The 18,323-nt window shown below is 48.6% G+C and overlaps 8 protein-coding genes and 2 non-coding genes across 10 annotated transcripts; 6 read left to right on the top strand and 4 right to left on the bottom strand.

Moving 5' to 3' along the window:
- Positions 1 to 340: 340 nt before the first annotated feature.
- FVEG_12354 (hypothetical protein) lies at positions 341 to 847 on the bottom strand (the record flags this gene model as incomplete). Its single annotated transcript, XM_018901702.1, has 3 exons — positions 341 to 355; positions 410 to 735; positions 784 to 847. The coding sequence occupies 3 exons, from the start codon at positions 845 to 847 to the stop codon at positions 341 to 343; spliced, it is 405 nt and encodes a 134-aa protein (XP_018760243.1).
- A 309-nt stretch (positions 848 to 1,156) lies between these two features.
- On the bottom strand, positions 1,157 to 1,968 carry FVEG_17232 (hypothetical protein). Its single transcript, XM_018906490.1, has 3 exons — positions 1,652 to 1,968; positions 1,545 to 1,580; positions 1,157 to 1,484 (listed from the first exon to the last, which is right to left on the bottom strand). Coding segments are annotated over exons 1-3 (177 nt in total). The 5' UTR covers positions 1,792 to 1,968; the 3' UTR covers positions 1,157 to 1,483.
- Positions 1,806 to 1,904, top strand: FVEG_17233. Its single transcript has one exon. It is a non-coding gene; the product is annotated as a tRNA-Ser (tRNA).
- Positions 1,969 to 2,474: 506 nt separating the features above from the next.
- Positions 2,475 to 2,569, top strand: FVEG_17234. The gene has a single exon. It is a non-coding gene; the product is annotated as a tRNA-Ala (tRNA).
- Positions 2,570 to 2,640: 71 nt separating this feature from the next.
- Positions 2,641 to 4,030, bottom strand: FVEG_12355 (hypothetical protein; the record flags this gene model as incomplete). The annotated part of the gene is made up of 5 exons (XM_018901703.1): positions 2,641 to 3,041; positions 3,090 to 3,322; positions 3,374 to 3,527; positions 3,577 to 3,683; positions 3,730 to 4,030. The coding sequence occupies 5 exons, from the start codon at positions 4,028 to 4,030 to the stop codon at positions 2,700 to 2,702; spliced, it is 1,137 nt and encodes a 378-aa protein (XP_018760245.1). The 3' UTR covers positions 2,641 to 2,699.
- A 232-nt stretch (positions 4,031 to 4,262) lies between these two features.
- On the top strand, positions 4,263 to 5,954 carry FVEG_12356 (hypothetical protein). Its single transcript, XM_018901704.1, has 3 exons — positions 4,263 to 4,612; positions 4,660 to 5,031; positions 5,079 to 5,954. Exons 1-3 carry the CDS (start codon positions 4,564 to 4,566, stop codon positions 5,786 to 5,788), a joined length of 1,131 nt encoding a protein of 376 aa, XP_018760246.1. The 5' UTR covers positions 4,263 to 4,563; the 3' UTR covers positions 5,789 to 5,954.
- Positions 5,955 to 6,227: 273 nt separating this feature from the next.
- On the top strand, positions 6,228 to 7,617 carry FVEG_12357 (hypothetical protein; the record flags this gene model as incomplete). Its single annotated transcript, XM_018901705.1, has 1 exon — positions 6,228 to 7,617. The coding sequence occupies one exon, from the start codon at positions 6,228 to 6,230 to the stop codon at positions 7,515 to 7,517; it is 1,290 nt and encodes a 429-aa protein (XP_018760247.1). The 3' UTR covers positions 7,518 to 7,617.
- A 918-nt stretch (positions 7,618 to 8,535) lies between these two features.
- On the top strand, positions 8,536 to 10,767 carry FVEG_12358 (hypothetical protein; the record flags this gene model as incomplete). Its single annotated transcript, XM_018901706.1, has 6 exons — positions 8,536 to 8,976; positions 9,030 to 9,260; positions 9,308 to 9,374; positions 9,425 to 10,251; positions 10,305 to 10,358; positions 10,405 to 10,767. 6 exons carry the CDS (start codon positions 8,536 to 8,538, stop codon positions 10,765 to 10,767), a joined length of 1,983 nt encoding a protein of 660 aa, XP_018760248.1.
- A 556-nt stretch (positions 10,768 to 11,323) lies between these two features.
- On the top strand, positions 11,324 to 13,029 carry FVEG_12359 (hypothetical protein; the record flags this gene model as incomplete). Its single annotated transcript, XM_018901707.1, has 5 exons — positions 11,324 to 11,551; positions 11,602 to 11,744; positions 11,795 to 11,960; positions 12,008 to 12,180; positions 12,231 to 13,029. 5 exons carry the CDS (start codon positions 11,324 to 11,326, stop codon positions 13,027 to 13,029), a joined length of 1,509 nt encoding a protein of 502 aa, XP_018760249.1.
- Positions 13,030 to 13,725: 696 nt separating this feature from the next.
- On the bottom strand, positions 13,726 to 15,696 carry FVEG_12360 (hypothetical protein; the record flags this gene model as incomplete). Its single annotated transcript, XM_018901708.1, has 6 exons — positions 13,726 to 14,611; positions 14,668 to 14,917; positions 14,966 to 15,287; positions 15,336 to 15,442; positions 15,494 to 15,562; positions 15,648 to 15,696. The coding sequence occupies 6 exons, from the start codon at positions 15,694 to 15,696 to the stop codon at positions 13,726 to 13,728; spliced, it is 1,683 nt and encodes a 560-aa protein (XP_018760250.1).
- Between the last annotated feature and the right edge of the window lie 2,627 nt (positions 15,697 to 18,323).

Raw genomic sequence — 18,323 nt, forward strand, 5'->3', positions numbered from 1 at the left:
TCCAGGCTGGGTCTGTAGACTAGTGGGGAAAATGCGAATGTTGTAGGGTAACTTCTGCAGCTCGTTATTCACCCAGAGCTGTGAGTTTGGATGATAGACCTCTAACACTTAGTAGTAAGAATGCTTTGTTTCTTCTCTGCTTTAATATTTAGCATTTATTATAATAATGCTAAGTACGTACGTATCCTACTGTCCAATGGTGAACTAGGTAACCTCTTCTATTAAAAGTAGCAAATTGGCGATTCTCTTGTACTCGCTGGTCGGCATTTACACAACACTGATGGTGTTGCTGCTACTTGTTTTGCAACTACTCAACTTCAACACAACGCCAATTTCCCCTCTACTCACTGTTTTGCTTTAATAATATTGTTAGCTAAACTAGTCAATACGAGATAGTCAATCAACTTACGCATCTGAAAGACATAATGTAGTCCGGGTTCAGACCTTCCAGTATAGATCCACACTGTCCAGGATTCTTGCTGATACTGAGCTCATTGCAGTCTGGTGCGGGATAAAACGTGCAATAGGAGTTTGTATTTAGCTTAGGCCTTGCCGAATGAGCCTTGAACAAACCCTTGCAGCCTTTTCTGTTACGTCCACCCTCGACGAAGTGGACGCAGTCCACACCGTCCATGCTGGCGCCAAAGGTGTTGCAGTCGAATTGGTCACCTTCGAGAATCTGGTACTCTGTTTTGTCGTCGACTTTGCAAAAGTTTGTGTTGTCGTAAAATGTCACTGGGGAAGTTTAGTTAGAAGGACGTGAAAGGACGAAGGACCACTTACCGTACCACGCTGTCACGGGCGAGGTAGCAGCAAGAGTAGCGATGGTTACAAATGAGAGCTTCATTATCAGCAAACAAAGATGCTTCTAATTAAGAAGGATGTTAAGGGTGAGATGACGAGCTAGTGGGATGGGAGTGAGAAGAACTATATAGCTTATCTACCGACACCAAAACAATCACACGTTGCATCTACAAGCCTGGTGTCATCTTGGTTCTATCATATATTGAGTTGCCGAGAGCTGAAGGATGAGACTGTCGAAGCTGAAAACCAAAGCAGGGCGCTGATCACGTATATTTGTCTCGAACAGGCAGCTTCCGTTGGGGGCCAAAGTCTAGACAGTCTCAGATGACTATTGATCTTCAATGGAAATACCCAGGAAAAGTTAAATAGTGAAACGAAGGATGAAGATCCGCTCGTGGGGCTGATCCGAGCTGAGCCGGGCGGTCCGAGCCCAGAGAGAATTGTTCTCCTGCCTCGACTATGTAGACATTGATTGCATTATCAAGAGGAATACATGAACTCTATCAATGTCAGACAAACTCTCAATTGTGAAGGTGAATCTTGTCATGTGAGTGAGTCTGAATGCTGAGCGACCTCCAACTGCTGCCGGAGGCTGTGGATGAGCTGTTAATCGAAGATCATTATGTAATGAATGCAACACAAAAAGAAATCTGTAAAGTGACGGGATGGGCCCATGCCGTCTACCACCAATCGAGAATTAGCTGGCGAATTGCTGTGTGATGAAGAAAAGCAAGGCTGACCATCTCGGTACCTGAGTCATGCCTAAGAAGTTGACGCTGTCATGGAGCCGGGTCAGTCGCGATGGCTTATGGGTATGGTAAGCGTTCAAGGAGTCAAGAGAACTAACCAGACCAGTGCTGGATAAATAGTGATGTGACAAACTGATGTCTTGATATTATCAAGAACATTTCTCGTTCTGCAGATCAAAGCGACATTAACCTGAGTGAAAATATAGTACATAGGGCAAAGATTGAAACCGTCTGACATAATCAGAAAGCTCAGACAACGTGGCCGAGTGGTTAAGGCGATGCCCTGCTATCTCTTCCGAGACATCATAGGCATTGTGTTCGCACGCGTAGGTTCGAATCCTGCCGTTGTCGATGTTTTTTGATCTTTTCGCATTTATGAGATTGTATTTATCTTTTGCTAGAATTACAATCTGTTGTTGTCGCGATAGTTGCCGACGTTTGGTTTTGGTGGCGCGGTTCAGTGCTGGGAGCGACAGCGCTGGACCCACTAAAAGCTCGCGCCTGATGCTGACTGTGACTCAGGTTTGGTTACTTTGTGATTTACTAGAGTGATTCAGATAGCTTGGACCTCCTGTGTCTCTTTTGCCCATAATAAGCATGCTGTGCATTGACTGGCAGTAATTGATACCAGCTCAGAGTTTTGTTTCTATCACGATCAAAGCTCGCTCTGACTAACGACTTTACCTACAAAGTTCACAATGACCGCTGACCACAAGCCTGCACGATCGGCAGTAATTCACCCGCGACCGTTCTATATGACAATATTGTTGACTTTGCACATGATTCAACAAACAGCTTGAAGTATGCCCCAGGAACACGAAATGAATGATTACAATCTGGTCAATAAGCGAACTTCCTGTAGGTCCTGTGATACGAACCTAACCTACAATTTGAGTGGCATGTTTCAACAAATCCCATTCCGGGCGAATGGTTTAGTGGTATAATACTCCCTTAGCATGATTCAGTCTTCTGAAGAAATCTGGGAGTGGTCCAGGGTTCGATTCCCTGTTCGTCCAACTTCAGCGGTTAAATCCCGCCATTATCCTCCCTTTTTGCAGTTTCGTCCTTCAACTCTACACCTCCAGACCAGTAATGCAGATAGACAACATACTTTTTATTAAGTACAGGAAGGATGATGTAACTTTCTTATGACCAAAGAACTGTGGCACCTTTTTGGTGTGACTCCCTTGCAAGCTCAATGACCCTCAAACCATCGCGTGATTGCGTTGGCTTCACTTCCAACCCTGCCTTGCCATTAATTGCATCGGCGACATTCTCATACAATCCCATCCATCGACCTGCAAAACTTGGATATCGGCCAGTATACTTCTTGATCTCAGGATCATACTTCTGAACTTTACCGTCGAACTCTTCGTATGTCGTGAGAATACCCCGCAGTTCATCGGATTCAACGCCAAAGCCTTCATCAAGCGGCTTGAGACCAGCAGCGATACCGTCCTCTGTTGCGCAAAAGCTATGCTTTTGGAACTAAGAAAATGTCAGTAGAATAGGATGATAGAAGTCATTGATTCTCACCTTTATGAATGATCCCTTTGTTCCGCGAACGAGCTGCTTCAATTGCTGTGCCATCGGCGTCGTCACAGCTGTTTTAACGGTAACGAGCAGATCTTTCTGCATACCATCATACTGTAAAATAATAGTAAAAGAATCTTCAATTTCACTCTCGGCGTCACGTTGCACGCGGAAGAACCCCGTCACTGACTTGGGGCGGCCAAAGAGGACAAGCGCCTGGTCGATGCTATGCGTACCTAGACTACTGTAAGCTGAAACATTGAAGGAAAGTGTCACAGGAGACTTACCGAGACCAAAGGCCATGCCGGAGCCTGGAGTGTATTTGGCTCCCATTTTGGACAGCCACGGTGGTGACTCAAAGTCATAGTGCAACTCAGCTTCTTTGATGTCGCCCAGTGCACCTTTGTTAATGAGGTGGCGAAGGGTCTGAAAGTCTGCATCCTATCACAGGATTAGAATTCGATACAGAAGAACTAGATGTGGAGCGTACCCATCGTCGGTTCTGAAAACAAGTAAGAATGAGACCCTTCTCTTCACCCAATCTGATCACCCTATCAGCCTCTTCAGCCGAAACAGCAAAAGGCTTGTCCACAATCACTAATCTCATGTTAGTTTCATCCCAGCCCCGAGAAAGGCTACTCACCATGCTTTCCCGCGTTAAGCGCCTGCTCTGCAAAAGATGCGTGTGTATCATGCTGTGTAGCGACAACTACAAACTGGATATCTTTGTCGGCGAAGAACTCCTCGCCTGTGCGATAATGTCTGATGTGAGGAAAGTCAACGGTACAGTGCGAGCCCTTCTCAGCGGACGATGGATCGGCAGGGGCTTCTTTTCTCTGAAGAATAGCAACGACTTCGTAGTCTGGGATAGAAGTGATGAATGGCAAGTGGAAGCTCTTGGCTGAGTTGCCGTAGCCTACGACACCAACTTTGATAGGTGCCATGATTCAAGAGCTGTTTACACTACCTTTACTTTACGAGATTAAAGAGACTTCTTTTATTTGACCGATCGCTGGGACTTTCGATCTAACGTTGACTTACAAATCAACCCTCCATTTTTACCGCATCTTGTTATTCACCCGGCTATAGCGTCATTGATCGCTTGTCCCCGCATTGATTTTATCCTTGGTGGATCGGAGATGGTATCATGACACAACCCCGCTCTTCGGGGAGTATCGGTGATAGATCCGCTACTCCGCGAGAGACCAAAGAGCAGCACAAATTGAGTATTTAAATCTTCGCTCTTAAACGGCCACGGGCTATTAAGCTCCGAGGTCGGATGAATTAATGCATAAGCGGATCGAATTGTCTAACGTCCCAAGGCTTTGAACACCCAACTGCCGCACTTCGGTGACCACTATCCCGAATAAATCAGTATTTGCGGGTCCGGGACAACGACTTTAAATTGACCGCTCACTCCATATCGCGCACTTCTGAGACTCTGAGTAATACAGCAGTTCTCATATCATTTTTCAGAATGACCAGCTCAGCAGACTCTCTACCTCACCTGCGATGGGGCATCCTAGGTACGAGTCGCGTTCGCTTCACTCTCCAAGGCTATCCGTCCATCTAGGCACAGGATGGGTCTCCTCAATGTTTCTCCGCGACCTCCTCACCACCCGCTCCGACGCCAAAGCAACACACACCATCACAGCCATCGGGTCCTCTTCCATCGAGAAAGGTACTTCATTCGTGGAGAAGCTCTGGGAGAAAGCGCCGGATAAGCCCCAACCACAAGTCTACGCGGACTATCAGGGTGTTTATGATGATCCAAACGTGGATATTGTATACGTCGGAACGCCGCACTCACTACATAGGATGAACTGCCTTGATGCTATCGCAGCGGGGAAACATATTCTGTGCGAGAAGCCTTTTACGATTAATGCGAAGGAAGCAAAGGATATCGTTGATGCGGCGAGGAAGAAGGGTGTTTTTGTCATGGAGGGTTTGTTCAGCCCCGCGTTTGATTGAGTGCTTGCTAATGTTTGTTAGCTGCCTGGGTGAGATTCTGTTCTCTGTTTGAGGCGTTGCGTGAAGAGATCATCGTCAGGAAGTCAATCGGTGAAGTGCAGCGACTTTCTATTGACTTTGGGAACAAGTTTGATCTTAGCAGCCTGCCCAGCACTCATCGTCTCAAAGACCCCGCGCTTGGAGGCGGTGCTCTACTTGACATTGGATTTTACACACTAACGTTTGCTTCGATCATTCTTGGTGATTGGAAAGTTGGGAAAGATCATCCGAAACCGACAAAGGTTCTATCGTCTCTCGACATTGTGGATGGTATCGACGCAGCGAATACGGTCATTCTCGAATACCCCTCCGCCATTGGAGGTGTCAGAACAGGAGTCTGCACATCAAGCTTTCGCTATCGAGGCCCCGACGAATTCGGCTATATTCAAGGGACCAACGGAAGTATCACGCTCTTCGGTCCCGCAGTTAGTGTCCCCGGTGGATTCCGCGTCACTGAGGGAGAGCGCCCGGGACCTCCTGCAGCCGATACCCGAACCACGCGCGTGTTCAACGTGGAGCGCCACGAGGGAACGTTGGGATTCTACTGGGAAGCTGATGCTGTGGCGCAGGATATCGCAGCGGGGAAGACGGAGAGCGATGTTGTTCCGTTGGATGAGACTATTCGTTTGATGGAGTTGATGGATGACATTAGAGCTGCGAATGGGCTGAAGTATCCCCAGGATGAGAATTAAGGATTTATCGTGACTTGAAAGTTGAGGCAATCTATTAAACCGGTATTTAGTCACTCGCTGTTGAGACGAATATAGTTGCAGCCAATTATAAAACGTCAAATACACGAGGGCTAATTTTCTTCATTCGTTGACTCATGCGACCACAAACGGGAACAAACAACCTCAGTACATCAGAGTTTTCACTTCGGCGGTGACAGACCGACAATAATTGAATCTGTTTACTCAAACAGATGTAGACGCGATGCACTGTCTCGCAAACGTCAGTCGGTCTACACTGAGTCACCCGCCGACAGCAACTGCCCATCGAAAACGCATTATCTCGTCCATGATTCCTTCCATTCCTCATTTTTCCCTCCTCCATCATCGCCTCGTTTTTGAACACACCAGCGACACTTGATCTTGAACCCGATTGACTTGATTCTGCCTCTTGCGCGCGACGATGCCGACCGCAGGATCCGGAGCCTCGCTTCTCGCCGACGTTTACTTGGAGGACTGCAATCTCGGCTTCACCCCGCGATGGGACTTCCAGCCCGATCTTGACAAGATGAGAATGACGATCCAAGCGCTTTTCCATACCGATAACGTCCACATCAAACATTTCGCTGAGGGTTGCTTCAACAAACTCTACGAAGTGCAAGTCAACGATCAGGCCCCGCTGTTGCTGCGCGTGGCGCTCCCCGTCGATCCGCAGAACAAGACCATGAGCGAAGTCGCGACGATCCAATGGGTCTCCACGATCACAGACCTTCCGATCCCCAAAGTCATTCATTACGATGCGTCGCGCGACTCTCCCGTCACTTACGAATGGATCTTGATGAGCAAGCTTCCAGGCGCGCGGATGCAGGAGACATGGCGGCATCTCACCCTCTCTCAGAAAACCGACACAGTCCGCCAGATCGCGTCTTTTATAGCGTCTCTTTTTCGCCAAAGGTTTACGAGCATTGGAAATATCTACCCGCCTGTATACGCAAGCGAACTACCGAGGCCTGGCCCGATCGTGTCGACTTGCTTTTTCTACGGTCTCATCAACAAATCCGACATTAAGCGAGGACCCTTTCGGAACAGTAGTGAGTGGTTTACTGCACGGCTTGAGGCGACCAAGAGGGATGCGACAGCGACGATGGCAAAGTGGTGTGAAAAGGGTGACCTTGATTGCGCTGCCGTAAAGGAGATTGATAATGCTGCTCGAACGTTTGGCATCGCCGAGAGATTGCTGCATCTGATCCGGTACATTTTTCCATGTCACGCTGAAAGAGAGACTACTGTTCTTTACCACGATGATTTACACGGGAACAACATTCTTGTCGATGATACAGGCAATGTCACAGGTATTGTCGACTGGGAGTGTGTATCCATCGTTCCCTTATGGAAAGCCTGCGGCATCCCCCAATTCCTTCTCGAACAACCCCGATGGAGCGAACCTGACCGCAGGCGATACCGCCCGGACGCGAACGGCGAAATGTCAGAACTATACTACAAGCATTTACACCAGTACGAAACCACGCGCTTGCGAGATGTCTACTTGGGAGAAATGGAGCGGCTTGACCCGCGATGGATGGACATTCATAAAAAGACACAATTGCTCAGGGACTTTGACTTTGCAGTGCAGTTTTGCGACGATGTCGCCGTTTTGAAGCATATCGTCAAGTGGGCTGAGGCCGTGGAGGCTCAAGGGGATGTTCCGAGGATGTGGGAGCTGGTATGGGCGAATGCGCTCAAGTGGTATTGAATATCCGTTCTTGAAGGTACCAGAGACAGTCAGCGAAGTGGCGATAAGGCAAATCTAGATAAATCTTGCTTGTGTATAATAATTGAAATGATTTCCATCTTGATCATGACTGCAACGTTCAGCATAGCCGGGATATTACCGTATGACGTCTCCCGTTCGATGTCAGTTCATGCGACCGCTCGGAAGATAACGTTTACGTACTAATCACAGCCATTGATGACTAGGCTGAAAACGTTCGATCGCGATACAGACGTGAGACCGCCATTCTCACGTAAGGGCCCTCGGACGCCGGGTCGCAGCGTCTCACCAACCTGAGTAAGCCTACTATGATAGCGACCACGGAGCCCACGCTCACCGCCCAGAGAGATTTCATTATCAAGCCTATACCGCGCGCCGGTATTGACGGGAGCTCGACGAGCACGGCTCTCCTGAATAGCCTATCTCAACCCGTGACACCTCGTATCAGTCATGCTCAGCCTCAGTTCCTCAGCCGTAAGCAAGGGAGTGATTGGATCAACATCCGCCCTTATCCAATTGGTCTACCTCAAGCCTGATTGTGCCCAAGAAACGCCTCTGGGCGGTTGATTGGTCTCACCTAATTCATTACCAACTTGTACGACCGTCGGCGTAATCACGGGGTGAAGTTCTGCAATGATGGCGTTGTGATTGTGAGCTGCGGTGAGACATGACGGAGTCTAATCGTGTTAGTCATCTGTACAAAGACTCGGATTGGATCGTTGGGTGAGATTATAAGTCCTAGGGCTGAAACATTCCAGTGCCAAGACCGTGATCCTTGGCCAGCTGTGACTCGTATCGCAGCGTGGCTTGAAAATGGGAACATGATTGGATTCAATGACTGTGGCGGGAACTTGGTATGTGATTGCCGTCAGAAGCTTGCATATTCGCCGATAACAGGATTGAGATGACCGCGTGACGAACGACGAGGCGTTCTTATTTAAATCCCGTCTCACAAAGCACGGAACCATCGACCCCAAACCACCAAAAAAACATTCTCAAAATGGCTCTCATCGAGCGAGTATGGCACGCCTGCGTCAGTATAGTCGCATGGCTAACAATGTGGCCCACATCTCCATCCACCTCCTACCAACATCCCCTTCGCCCCAACCATCCTCACACTCACATTGAAGACCCCAGCCCTGGCTTCCCTATCTTTCATCCCCCGCCAGGTGATCATGAGTTCCTCTGCGAGTACCCAGAAATGACAGGCTTTGTGCAATGTTCAATCCCAGAGAACAGAGAATGTTGGCTGAGACATCCTGATGGGCGAGAGTTCAACATTCATACTAACTATGAGAACTTTGCGCCAAAGGGGATTATGAGGCATTATACGCTTAATATTACGGAGAGTTGGTATAATGCTGATGGGCAGAACTTTACGGAGGCAAAGTTGTTCAATGGGGAGTATCCTGGGCCTTGGCTTGAGGCTTGTTGGGGAGATGTGAGTTTACACCTTGACAATCGCGGTACCCACGTTGACTAACTATGGTACAGACGTTCAACATTACCGTCATAAACAGTATGAAGAGGAATGGCACAAGTATTCACTGGCACGGCATTCGTCAGAACCAGACCATGGACATGGATGGTGTCAATGGCATCACTCAGTGTCCTATTGCGCCAGGTGATAGCTTCAGCTATATCTTCAACACGACGCAGTACGGGACGTCGTGGTATCATAGCCACTACTCTGTGCAATATGCAGATGGTCTCCAAGGCCCCATCGTAAGCCGTTCACAACCCGCCCAAGGGATATCTCGCTAATGACCTAGACAATTCATGGCCCTCAATCTGCACCTTATGATGCCACCAAGAGGCCACTGCTCATGACAGATTGGTGTACGTCCTCCCAACCCGTGTTCCGCAACCCATACTGACCAAGCATTTAGCTCACGAGAGCGCATTCAGACTGCTCTTCCCAGGCTCTCAATTCTCCAACAAGACCATCCTTCTCAACGGCGCAGGCAACGTCTCCCACTACGGCTACACCCCAACTCTGCCTATCCCTGATAACTATGAGTTATACTTCAACAAAACTCCAACCGACAAGCCAACTCGCCCCAAGAGATACCTGCTCCGCCTGATCAATACTTCATTTGACTCAACACTCGTCTTTTCCATTGATAACCACTGGCTTCAGATCGTCACTTCAGATTTCGTTCCCATTGAGCCGTACTTCAATACGTCGGTGTTGATAGGTATCGGCCAAAGGTACAACGTCATCGTTGAAGCTAATCCTCTGGGCGGTGATGTCAATGAGATTCCAGATGATGGAAACTTCTGGATAAGGACGTGGGTCGCTGATGCATGCGGTATAGCCCCAGGAGGAGAAGGCTATGAAAAGACCGGCATCCTACGATACAACCACTCCGACAAGGCTCTTCCATCTTCTCAACCTTGGGTCAACATCAGCAAGGCTTGTTCTGATGAGACTTATACTTCGCTGAGACCCAAGATTCCGTGGTATATCGGCCCAGCGGCCAATGCTCAGAATGGTGAGAGGTTCAATGTTACTTTTGATCCAAACGCCAAGAATACGCCTGAGTTCCAGGAAGAGTATCCAGTCGCTACGTTTGGTCTTCAGAGACCTGGCCAGAACTTTAGACCACTGCAGATTAATTACTCTGACCCTGTTATGTTTCACTTGGACGAACCGAGGGATACTTACCCGCCGAAGTGGGTGGTGATCCCGGAAGATTATACTGAGAAAGAATGGGTATGAGTCCGGCGCCTTCAAAATCTATTAGATAACACGACTAACTATCGTAGGTGTACTTTGTTCTCACGATAGAAGGAATCAGTGCGCGTACTGGCGCTCATCCGGTAAGTACCCAATCCCGGCGACATGAACCCCACTTAACCATATCAGATTCACCTTCACGGCCATGACTTCGCTCTTCTGCAACAAGAAGAGAACCAAACCTACGACCCAAGCAGGCTTAACTTGAAGCTTGATAATCCACCAAGACGTGATGTCGTTCTGCTACCCCGCAATGGCTTTGTAGTGATTGCGTTCAAGGCCGATAACCCGGGTATCTGGCTTATGCACTGTCACATTGCGCGCCATGCCTCTGAAGGGTTGGCTATGCAGGTCCTGGAGAGACAGGGAGATTCGAATAAGTTGTTCCCTGTTGGATCGCCCAATATGATTGAGGCAGAGAGGGTTTGTAAAGTTTGGGAGACGTGGATGGATGGGGAGAAGGATTTCTTTGAGGGTGACTCTGGTATTTAGTTCTGGATAGACAGCAGTACACTTGGCAGATCTGTGTACTAAATACTTTGGCGAATCTACAAGATCTCATGGGACTACATTCGTAAACGGGGTCACGAACCCCGAACAAGCAATCAATAGCATGCCCAGAAACACGGGCAGAAGACCGATCTCAATCCGCGTCATCCACGGTAGATGAACCTCTCCCTCCAACCCAAAGAAACTGTCCCTGATTCGCTCGCCAAATACCTCCCAAGACGCTGGGGCTTTTCCGCCACGGCGCCATACCGGTTTCTGGCAATTCCACCGGCAGATCTCCTACTCTATCTGCTTTTCCGCGCAAGCTCCTACCACTCTAATCCCAAAACCACCAATCACAAACGTCACATTGAGCGTTACCATCGTCATTTGCCAACCTTGTTTTTTAAACTACGCTGATCCCCCGCATCTCGTTACCCCGTGGGGGAGTCTTGGCGTGGGAGCCGGTTTGCATAAAAACTGGCACTCTGCTTCTGTTTCTGACTCAATTTCTTTGCAGAGACCCTATGTAATTTTTGATTGGAAGTTTTTGAAGAATATGGCGACATCGATTTCTCAAAATCCAGGTGGTCATGACCACAAATCCGATGATGCAGCGCGCAACGAGCATATTGAGCGTGCGCTTGACAACGTTGAGTCGAGACCAAACGATGACGCCATATTTTCCAAGTTTCCCAAGATGGACAAGGTAGATGAGTTTGGAGCCCATGCGAAAACGGACCCGAGAGAGATTGCGCTTGTCAAGAAATTGGATAAGTACATTCTCGTGAGCATCCCAGTCCAATGATTGTTCGTTTGTTCTGACTTGTGATCTAGCCTATGCTATGGTTCATGTACCTTTTCAATTACCTCGATCGCAACGCCCTCGTCAATGCGCGGCTTAACAGCCTGGAGGAAGACCTTGGTCTTGTTGGGACGCAGTATAACACTTGCGTTTCAATTCTGTTTGTCGGGTACATGTAAGTTCAATCACCGTCACTCAAAAGAAAAATATAATTAACGGTTTCAGTGCCGGTCAAGTCCCAAGCAACATGCTAATCAACCGAGTCAAGCCATCTTGGTACATGGCGGGCTTCTGTCTCGCTTGGTCTGTCGTCAGTCTAGTGACTTTCTTGGCGAACAGTTACGGAAGCATGGTTGCGCTTCGCTTCATCCTTGGAGTGACCGAGGCACCGGTGAGTATTGCCATGTACATTCGAGAATCATGTCTGACCATGAGCAGTTTTATCCTGGAGCTTTATTCATTCTCAGCATGTTCTATACCCGCAAGGAACTTGCTGTGAGACTGGCCATCTTCTATACGGGTAACATGATAGCCAGTTCCTTTGCGGGCCTCATCGCCGCTGGAGTCTTTGCTGGTCTTGACCAAAAGCATGGTCTGGCTGGTTGGCAATGGTAAGTAGCATATCAACCATCCCTTTACTACGCTCACCCCAATACAACAGGCTTTTTATCATCCAAGGCGCCTTATCTATCCTTACCGCCATTCTAGCATTCATCTTCCTCCCAGACCATCCCCTCACCACCCGCTGGCTCTCGGAAGAGCAACGACAGCTTGCATATAACCGCATCTACACAGATACAACAGATGTCCGTGAAAGGACAAGCGTCTGGGTCGGCCTCAAAGAATCTGCCTCTGATTGGCGCACATGGGCACTATGCCTTATGTACAATCTTCACCTCTCATCAGTCGGCTTCCAGAATTTCCTGCCAACTGTCATGAGGACTCTCACCGACAGCAACACCATCGCTTTAGTCCTGACATGCCCACCGTATCTCCTCGCCGCTGGGATTGGAATCGCTATGGCGTGGACATCGGGGCGCTGGAATGAGCGCACGCTGCACATCACCATCTGCAAATGCATCGTCATGGTCGGTTTCATTATCGCTGTGTCAACGTTGAACATAGCAGCTCGGATGTTCAGCATCTACCTCTTCGTCGGTTTCAGCTTTGGTATCAATAACATCATCCTTGCGTGGATCAGTGCAACTGTCGGACAGACGAGCGAAAAGAAAGCTGTGTCTCTTGCGATTTGTAATACCTTTGGGAATTTGGCTCATGTTTACACGGCTTATTTGTGGCCTTCTTCTGATGAGCCGCGATACACGACTGCTTGGGTGTCGAGCATTGCGTTTTCGCTTGGTGTTGTTGTTATTGCGTGGGGGTTGAGGTTCCATCTGAAGCATTTGAACAAGAAGACGAGGAGGGATCATCCCGAGGTTACGAACTTTTATGTCTACTAAGAAGGAGTTGTGTACTCCGTATATTATGCAGTTATGCAAACCAACGCATGGAAACCGATGGTTATGCATCGTGAACAAGTGATGTTGGAACCCATTCGCTAATGGCCTTTTGCAAATCCAGGCAATGAATCCGTGGATAAATCTATCTGGGCATATATCGCAAAGTCCATTGTTATTCTTGATTGAAAAACTCCTTGGCCTGACTAGATGTGATGCTAAGTGTTATCGTGCTCGCTTGTATATAGGTGAGCGATTCAGAACAAATAGTTTGGTGTCAGGCATTTACATTTCAAATTCCTAATTAGCCATTTCGTCAAAGCCCAACAACACGCATTTCTCCATTAGATAGAACTTTAGGGTAAAATTTTCCAGCAGGTAGCGATACTCTTACATTCTTATGTGACAAGAATTGGCGGGCAATGGGAATGTTAAGCACAAGAACCGGCATTCCGATTTGAAGTTGACTACCCTAAGGTACATCTGCACTGTAAAAGATGAATGCTTCCTTATCTTATCTCATGCTCTCAATGACGTACGTCAGTCTTGGCACCATTCGCGCGAAGAAACATTTACGCAAGAGACGCGACTCGGGGTAAAGCAACAAATCACGATGCGCGGCGACGACAGGTAAAACACTAACTCCATGCTTGATTCTAAACGCAACGCTATACACAAATCTATGATGCTACGCTAATTCTATACCATGTATTGAATCGTCCTTCTCTGTCGTCTCTTCTCCTGCTCCTCCCTCTCCCTCTCATCATCCTCGGACAGATGATCCCCCGAAAACACAGCAAACTCATTCCTCGCCAGAACAGCAGGTGGGATCTCACCAGGCAGTATCCCATTCTCGTCGACAGGCCTGCTGAAGCGGTTGAACGCGATAAAGTTGTCTTCATCAGCGGCGATCGCGTTGACGGGCGTCGCTGAGGTGAATGACTTGCGGCGGATGGAAATGGCGTCGTCTTGGATGGGCTCAACGCCTCTCTTGCGGTAGACAAAGTCGAGGAGAGGGATTGAAAGGCCGTGCACGACGATGGAGAAGAAGACGAGGAAGTAGATGACTGGACCGAGAGCGGCGAGAAGGTCGCGCTCTTCTTGGTCTGCGTCTTCGGGATGAGGAAACAAGTGCTTCATGTGCTCAAGGTAGAAAACGGCACCGACACCAATAGGCCCGAAATAACCCATGAAGAGTGCCTCCTTGTAATCCTTGACAACAGCAGGCATAGCCTTGTACAGCAGCAGAATTGCCGGGATGCGTCGGAACGCAAGGACCATGAAGCCAAGAGCGATGAGTCTGGGCAGCGTAACACCAGTTCCGTCAGGGTCATGGAATGATTGCCAGGGAAGAACCATTCCGATAAACATGAACCCGCCAAAGTTGAGAAGCACGTCAATGCAGTGGTTGACTTCATCGTGACGGCGGTGTGTCTCGGCGAGGAATTCGCCGTCCCAGTTGAGCATGTTACCCGCAACGGTGCAGGCGACGAGATCGTTTGTGCCGATGGCGCCCGTCGTGCCGATGATGAAGAGGCCCAGGGCAGCGGGGAAGAGGAGGTAAGACTCTTCATCGACCCATCCTCTGTGAGCTGTTAGCAAGCTTGTTCACTGTTGATGGAGTGAGTGATTGAGACCTACCGACGCATTGCGTGCTTGATGGCCTTGCATGAGGTGAAACCAACGACTGCACCGTAGGCGATACCCATGGCGACGTAGTAGAGCCAAGTCTCGACGACCCAGTTCTTCATGGCTTCACCAATGCCACCACCAAGACGACCAACTTCCGCACTGGCGCGTACAGCAAGATGCGCGGCTTCAGCACCACTTTGATCAGGGTGCTCGTATGCATGCCGCATCAAGTAAACAGCGAGCATGAGGAACGGGAAGCCTACAGTCGTCAATAACCCGATTAATCACCACAACGAAATGAACATACCGAATCCATCGTTGGCTCCAGCTTCAGACGAGATAATCTCTCGAAGATGTCGAGGAACATACTTGTCCGCAAAAGGACCCTTGGCAACAGCTTGTGAAAGGACCGGGTCGGTGCATGTAACGCATGATGCGAGGGCCAGTGCAGCCAGAAGACTAAGCTTGGGGACGGTAGCCAGAATACAGCCTGTTGTCAAAAGCCACATGAGGGTCATGATTGGCAGCAGGCACATGAGCAACTCTTTCCAGCGAGTCACATTGTACTTTGCCGGTAGCGAGTAACCAGCGATGACAAGCTGAACACCAATGACAACTCGCATCAGGCCCTATAGAGGTCAGTCACAGGGCATCATAGCAGCTTCGGTGTCACGTACCAGAGCAATGTCCTCAGTCTGGCCAGGCTCTGCCGAACCCCATCTCTCACTATCGAGAAACTTGGCTGATACGGGTCCAAGAATGATGCCAAACACCATAGCAGGTACTACGCAACACCATCAGTGACCATCTACAGAGAATGATCAGTATAACTTACGAGCTTCTCCGAGGTACCATGACTGTTTGATCTTTACAGAGATGATACCGTACAACGCCATGAAGCCACCTGTGAAAACTCTGTTAGACGCCAAGGCTCGCCAAGATCTGGGCAAATCACCACCAAGAAATGCCCAGGAAGGAATCGTACTGACCCAAGACGCCCAACACGATGTTGAGCTCACTGAGGTTGAGAACTGGCATTTTGGCGTCAAGGATATATGCAGAATCACGTAACTAAATGTTGGGGATTCAGAAGTATATAGTCTTGCGGTCTGCCGGTTTGTTTGCTGAGATATTGGTGATGGGGCTGTAGGCTTGATGACAGAGAGGATTTGGGGAGGATGTGTACCAGACACTATCCAGAGAAGAAGTCAACAAGCCCTTCGAGTACGAGAACTCTGTAACAGCGACTATGTTCTTCACCAACAGAACATAGCAAGCAAGCAAAAAAGAAAAAGGTAGCGCAGAGTCAGGTCAAGATCAGAAGGAAGAGGTTCTACAATAGTGGCGTTTGGGACACAGTATGTAGGGCGCAGAAAGCCTTTTGTACAAAGAGGAGCGCGGGAGAGAGAAAAGCGAGTGATCAAGTTTAAGGCTGGGAAGCTGGGGAAGGAGAAATGCCTCAGACGCTTCTTCTAAACAGAAGCCAAGCTTTACTGACGGCAGAAGACAAGGGGAGATGATGAGAGACAGTACTAAAACATGAGATCTGCGTGGGTGATTCAAGCAGGTCAAAGCTGCCCAAGGCGGAAGCTCAAAACAGGAATATCGAGGGAGGTTGTAAGCCAAGACTGAGAACAGGTGCTCAAGTGCTCCACTACCGCCGCGGAAGAAGGTGAGGGAAAGCCTACGAGGGAAGGAATACACGCCACCTGCCATTATGTCAGGCGCTTTTTCCGCTCCGAGAGTGCAAGCTGCGGGATTTCTGATCCCGATGACGATATCCAGCTGAGTGGGATTATCATGGCGTTTACGACAGCTCGCGCTAATCTCGAGGCTGAACGCTTACGACAATTCGATCGTCCCTTCTAACGCGTAATGTTTTTAATCAGCCTCAGCATTTCTCACAACAATCAAGATTAAAAAAAGAAACAGATAAATAAGATCGGCAGGGCAAAAGAAAAGACAGCGAGGGATGGGGAGACACAGGCCGCTTCACAGTCGTAAGCCCCAAACGGTGGCCAAGTGCACCAAGACCTTGGCTGTATTTGGTGCACTTGGCTGTAGAGAATGATTCGGCCAAAGCGAATCATCGCCATATGAGTGAGTGGCCAAGTCACCTGGCCAAGATATTGCAAAAGGGGGCGGCTTTCTTGGCTTGAGGTTGGCGGAGCGTTGAGATTGGCGCTTGGCGCTTGGCGGCTACTTGGCGTTTAAGGTTATTTGTTAAGCATGCTCGCGTTATGCTTAATTAAAGTGGGCATGTGGTGCCGCCAAGCAGACTGCGAGGGCGAACAGGTTATGGATGAGAAAGTCGGGAGACGGGGAGACCGGCTGGTGATTATGTGTCGTGTTTTATCGGACGCTGGGGAGCGGTCGGGCTTTGTTGCACGAGTTGTTGGACTAGAGGATGGTGATACCGACCAAGGTGAAGCTTACGAGGATTGAAGACGGAAATACAGATTGCCGGTTGTTTTGCCGGCTACTTGGAATGCTATTGATAGAATTCCAGATACGTCCTTGACACTGGTAAGATAATGGAATTCCTTCGATGATGAAATCAGGTAATCTGTCTTTGTCTTCCTGATGATCAGTGACTCAGAATTTTCAAGGAAAAGATTTAGGGTAAATGACATCAAAGCTCCATCAAAGAATGGATGAATCCACCTTTGCCATTCCCAATCTCGCTGATCACGAGAATATCATGTTGACATAATTTGAGAGTCCAGACAGGTTGTTCAAAATCTTCGTCAGGCTCACTGGAGTAGACTCAAAGTGAATCAGTCCCGATTGTGAAACTGCAGATATGATCACTGAATATCATGGCTGCGCCGGTGAAGAGGCGGGATGTCGCTGATCGGCAATTCCGCTCCGCTCAGCGCGAGTTGGATCATCGTGTGGGGACGTAATCCACGAGCCGCGGGATAAGTGTGACTCAGTTGTCAAGAGTCGGAGATAAGCCACTGATAAGAAGAGTGGTCGCTCCGCTGTTGTTCCGCTGTGACATCTTTATCGATAATCTTGCCAAGACTTCGGCGGTTCTATCTAATCGATAATGTCTTCAGATAGCCTTATCTGATGTGAGACCATCCTGGTGAACATACCATGGCGAGGTATCGTGGTCAAAATATCATATATTTACCGTGTAACTTGAAGCGTTTTGTCTTGCTAATTCCTCGCACGACCCAGAGGGGCATAAGATTCCCTGGATAAAGATTGTTATCTACTGGTAAACACATACATTAGCCCCTTCAGTTTCAAGGTTGTCAATGTAGGAGAGAAGTGCGCCTAGCTCCACCATTATCACGACTAGTTGAGTATTGAAGCGGTTCTCTCAGCATTTGCAAGAGTGAAGTTGTCAAAATGGGAGGACCTCCTGTCGGAAAAGCTATCAAGTTGCCGGTGACCTCAATAAACCTTCACAGAGCAGGCTAGCTGGAGAAAAAAACTCGCATGTATCTGTTCTTTTATTGCATTCTGTCATCGAAATCAGGAGGAGATAGGCAGATGCAGTTGATTGGGTGCTACTTTCCTTTAAAGATTCAATATTGAACTGAGTGTATAAAGCTTCGGGGAGTGAATCGGCGATTTTACATATGACTTTGAACTGGGCCTTTGCATCAGTACTTGGCTGATGAACTCTCCGGGGCCGTGAGGCGCTGCGACTG

This window comes from Fusarium verticillioides, chromosome 4 (genome assembly GCF_000149555.1).
Source record: "Fusarium verticillioides 7600 chromosome 4, whole genome shotgun sequence".
In the NCBI taxonomy this organism is placed as follows: domain Eukaryota; kingdom Fungi; phylum Ascomycota; class Sordariomycetes; order Hypocreales; family Nectriaceae; genus Fusarium; species Fusarium verticillioides.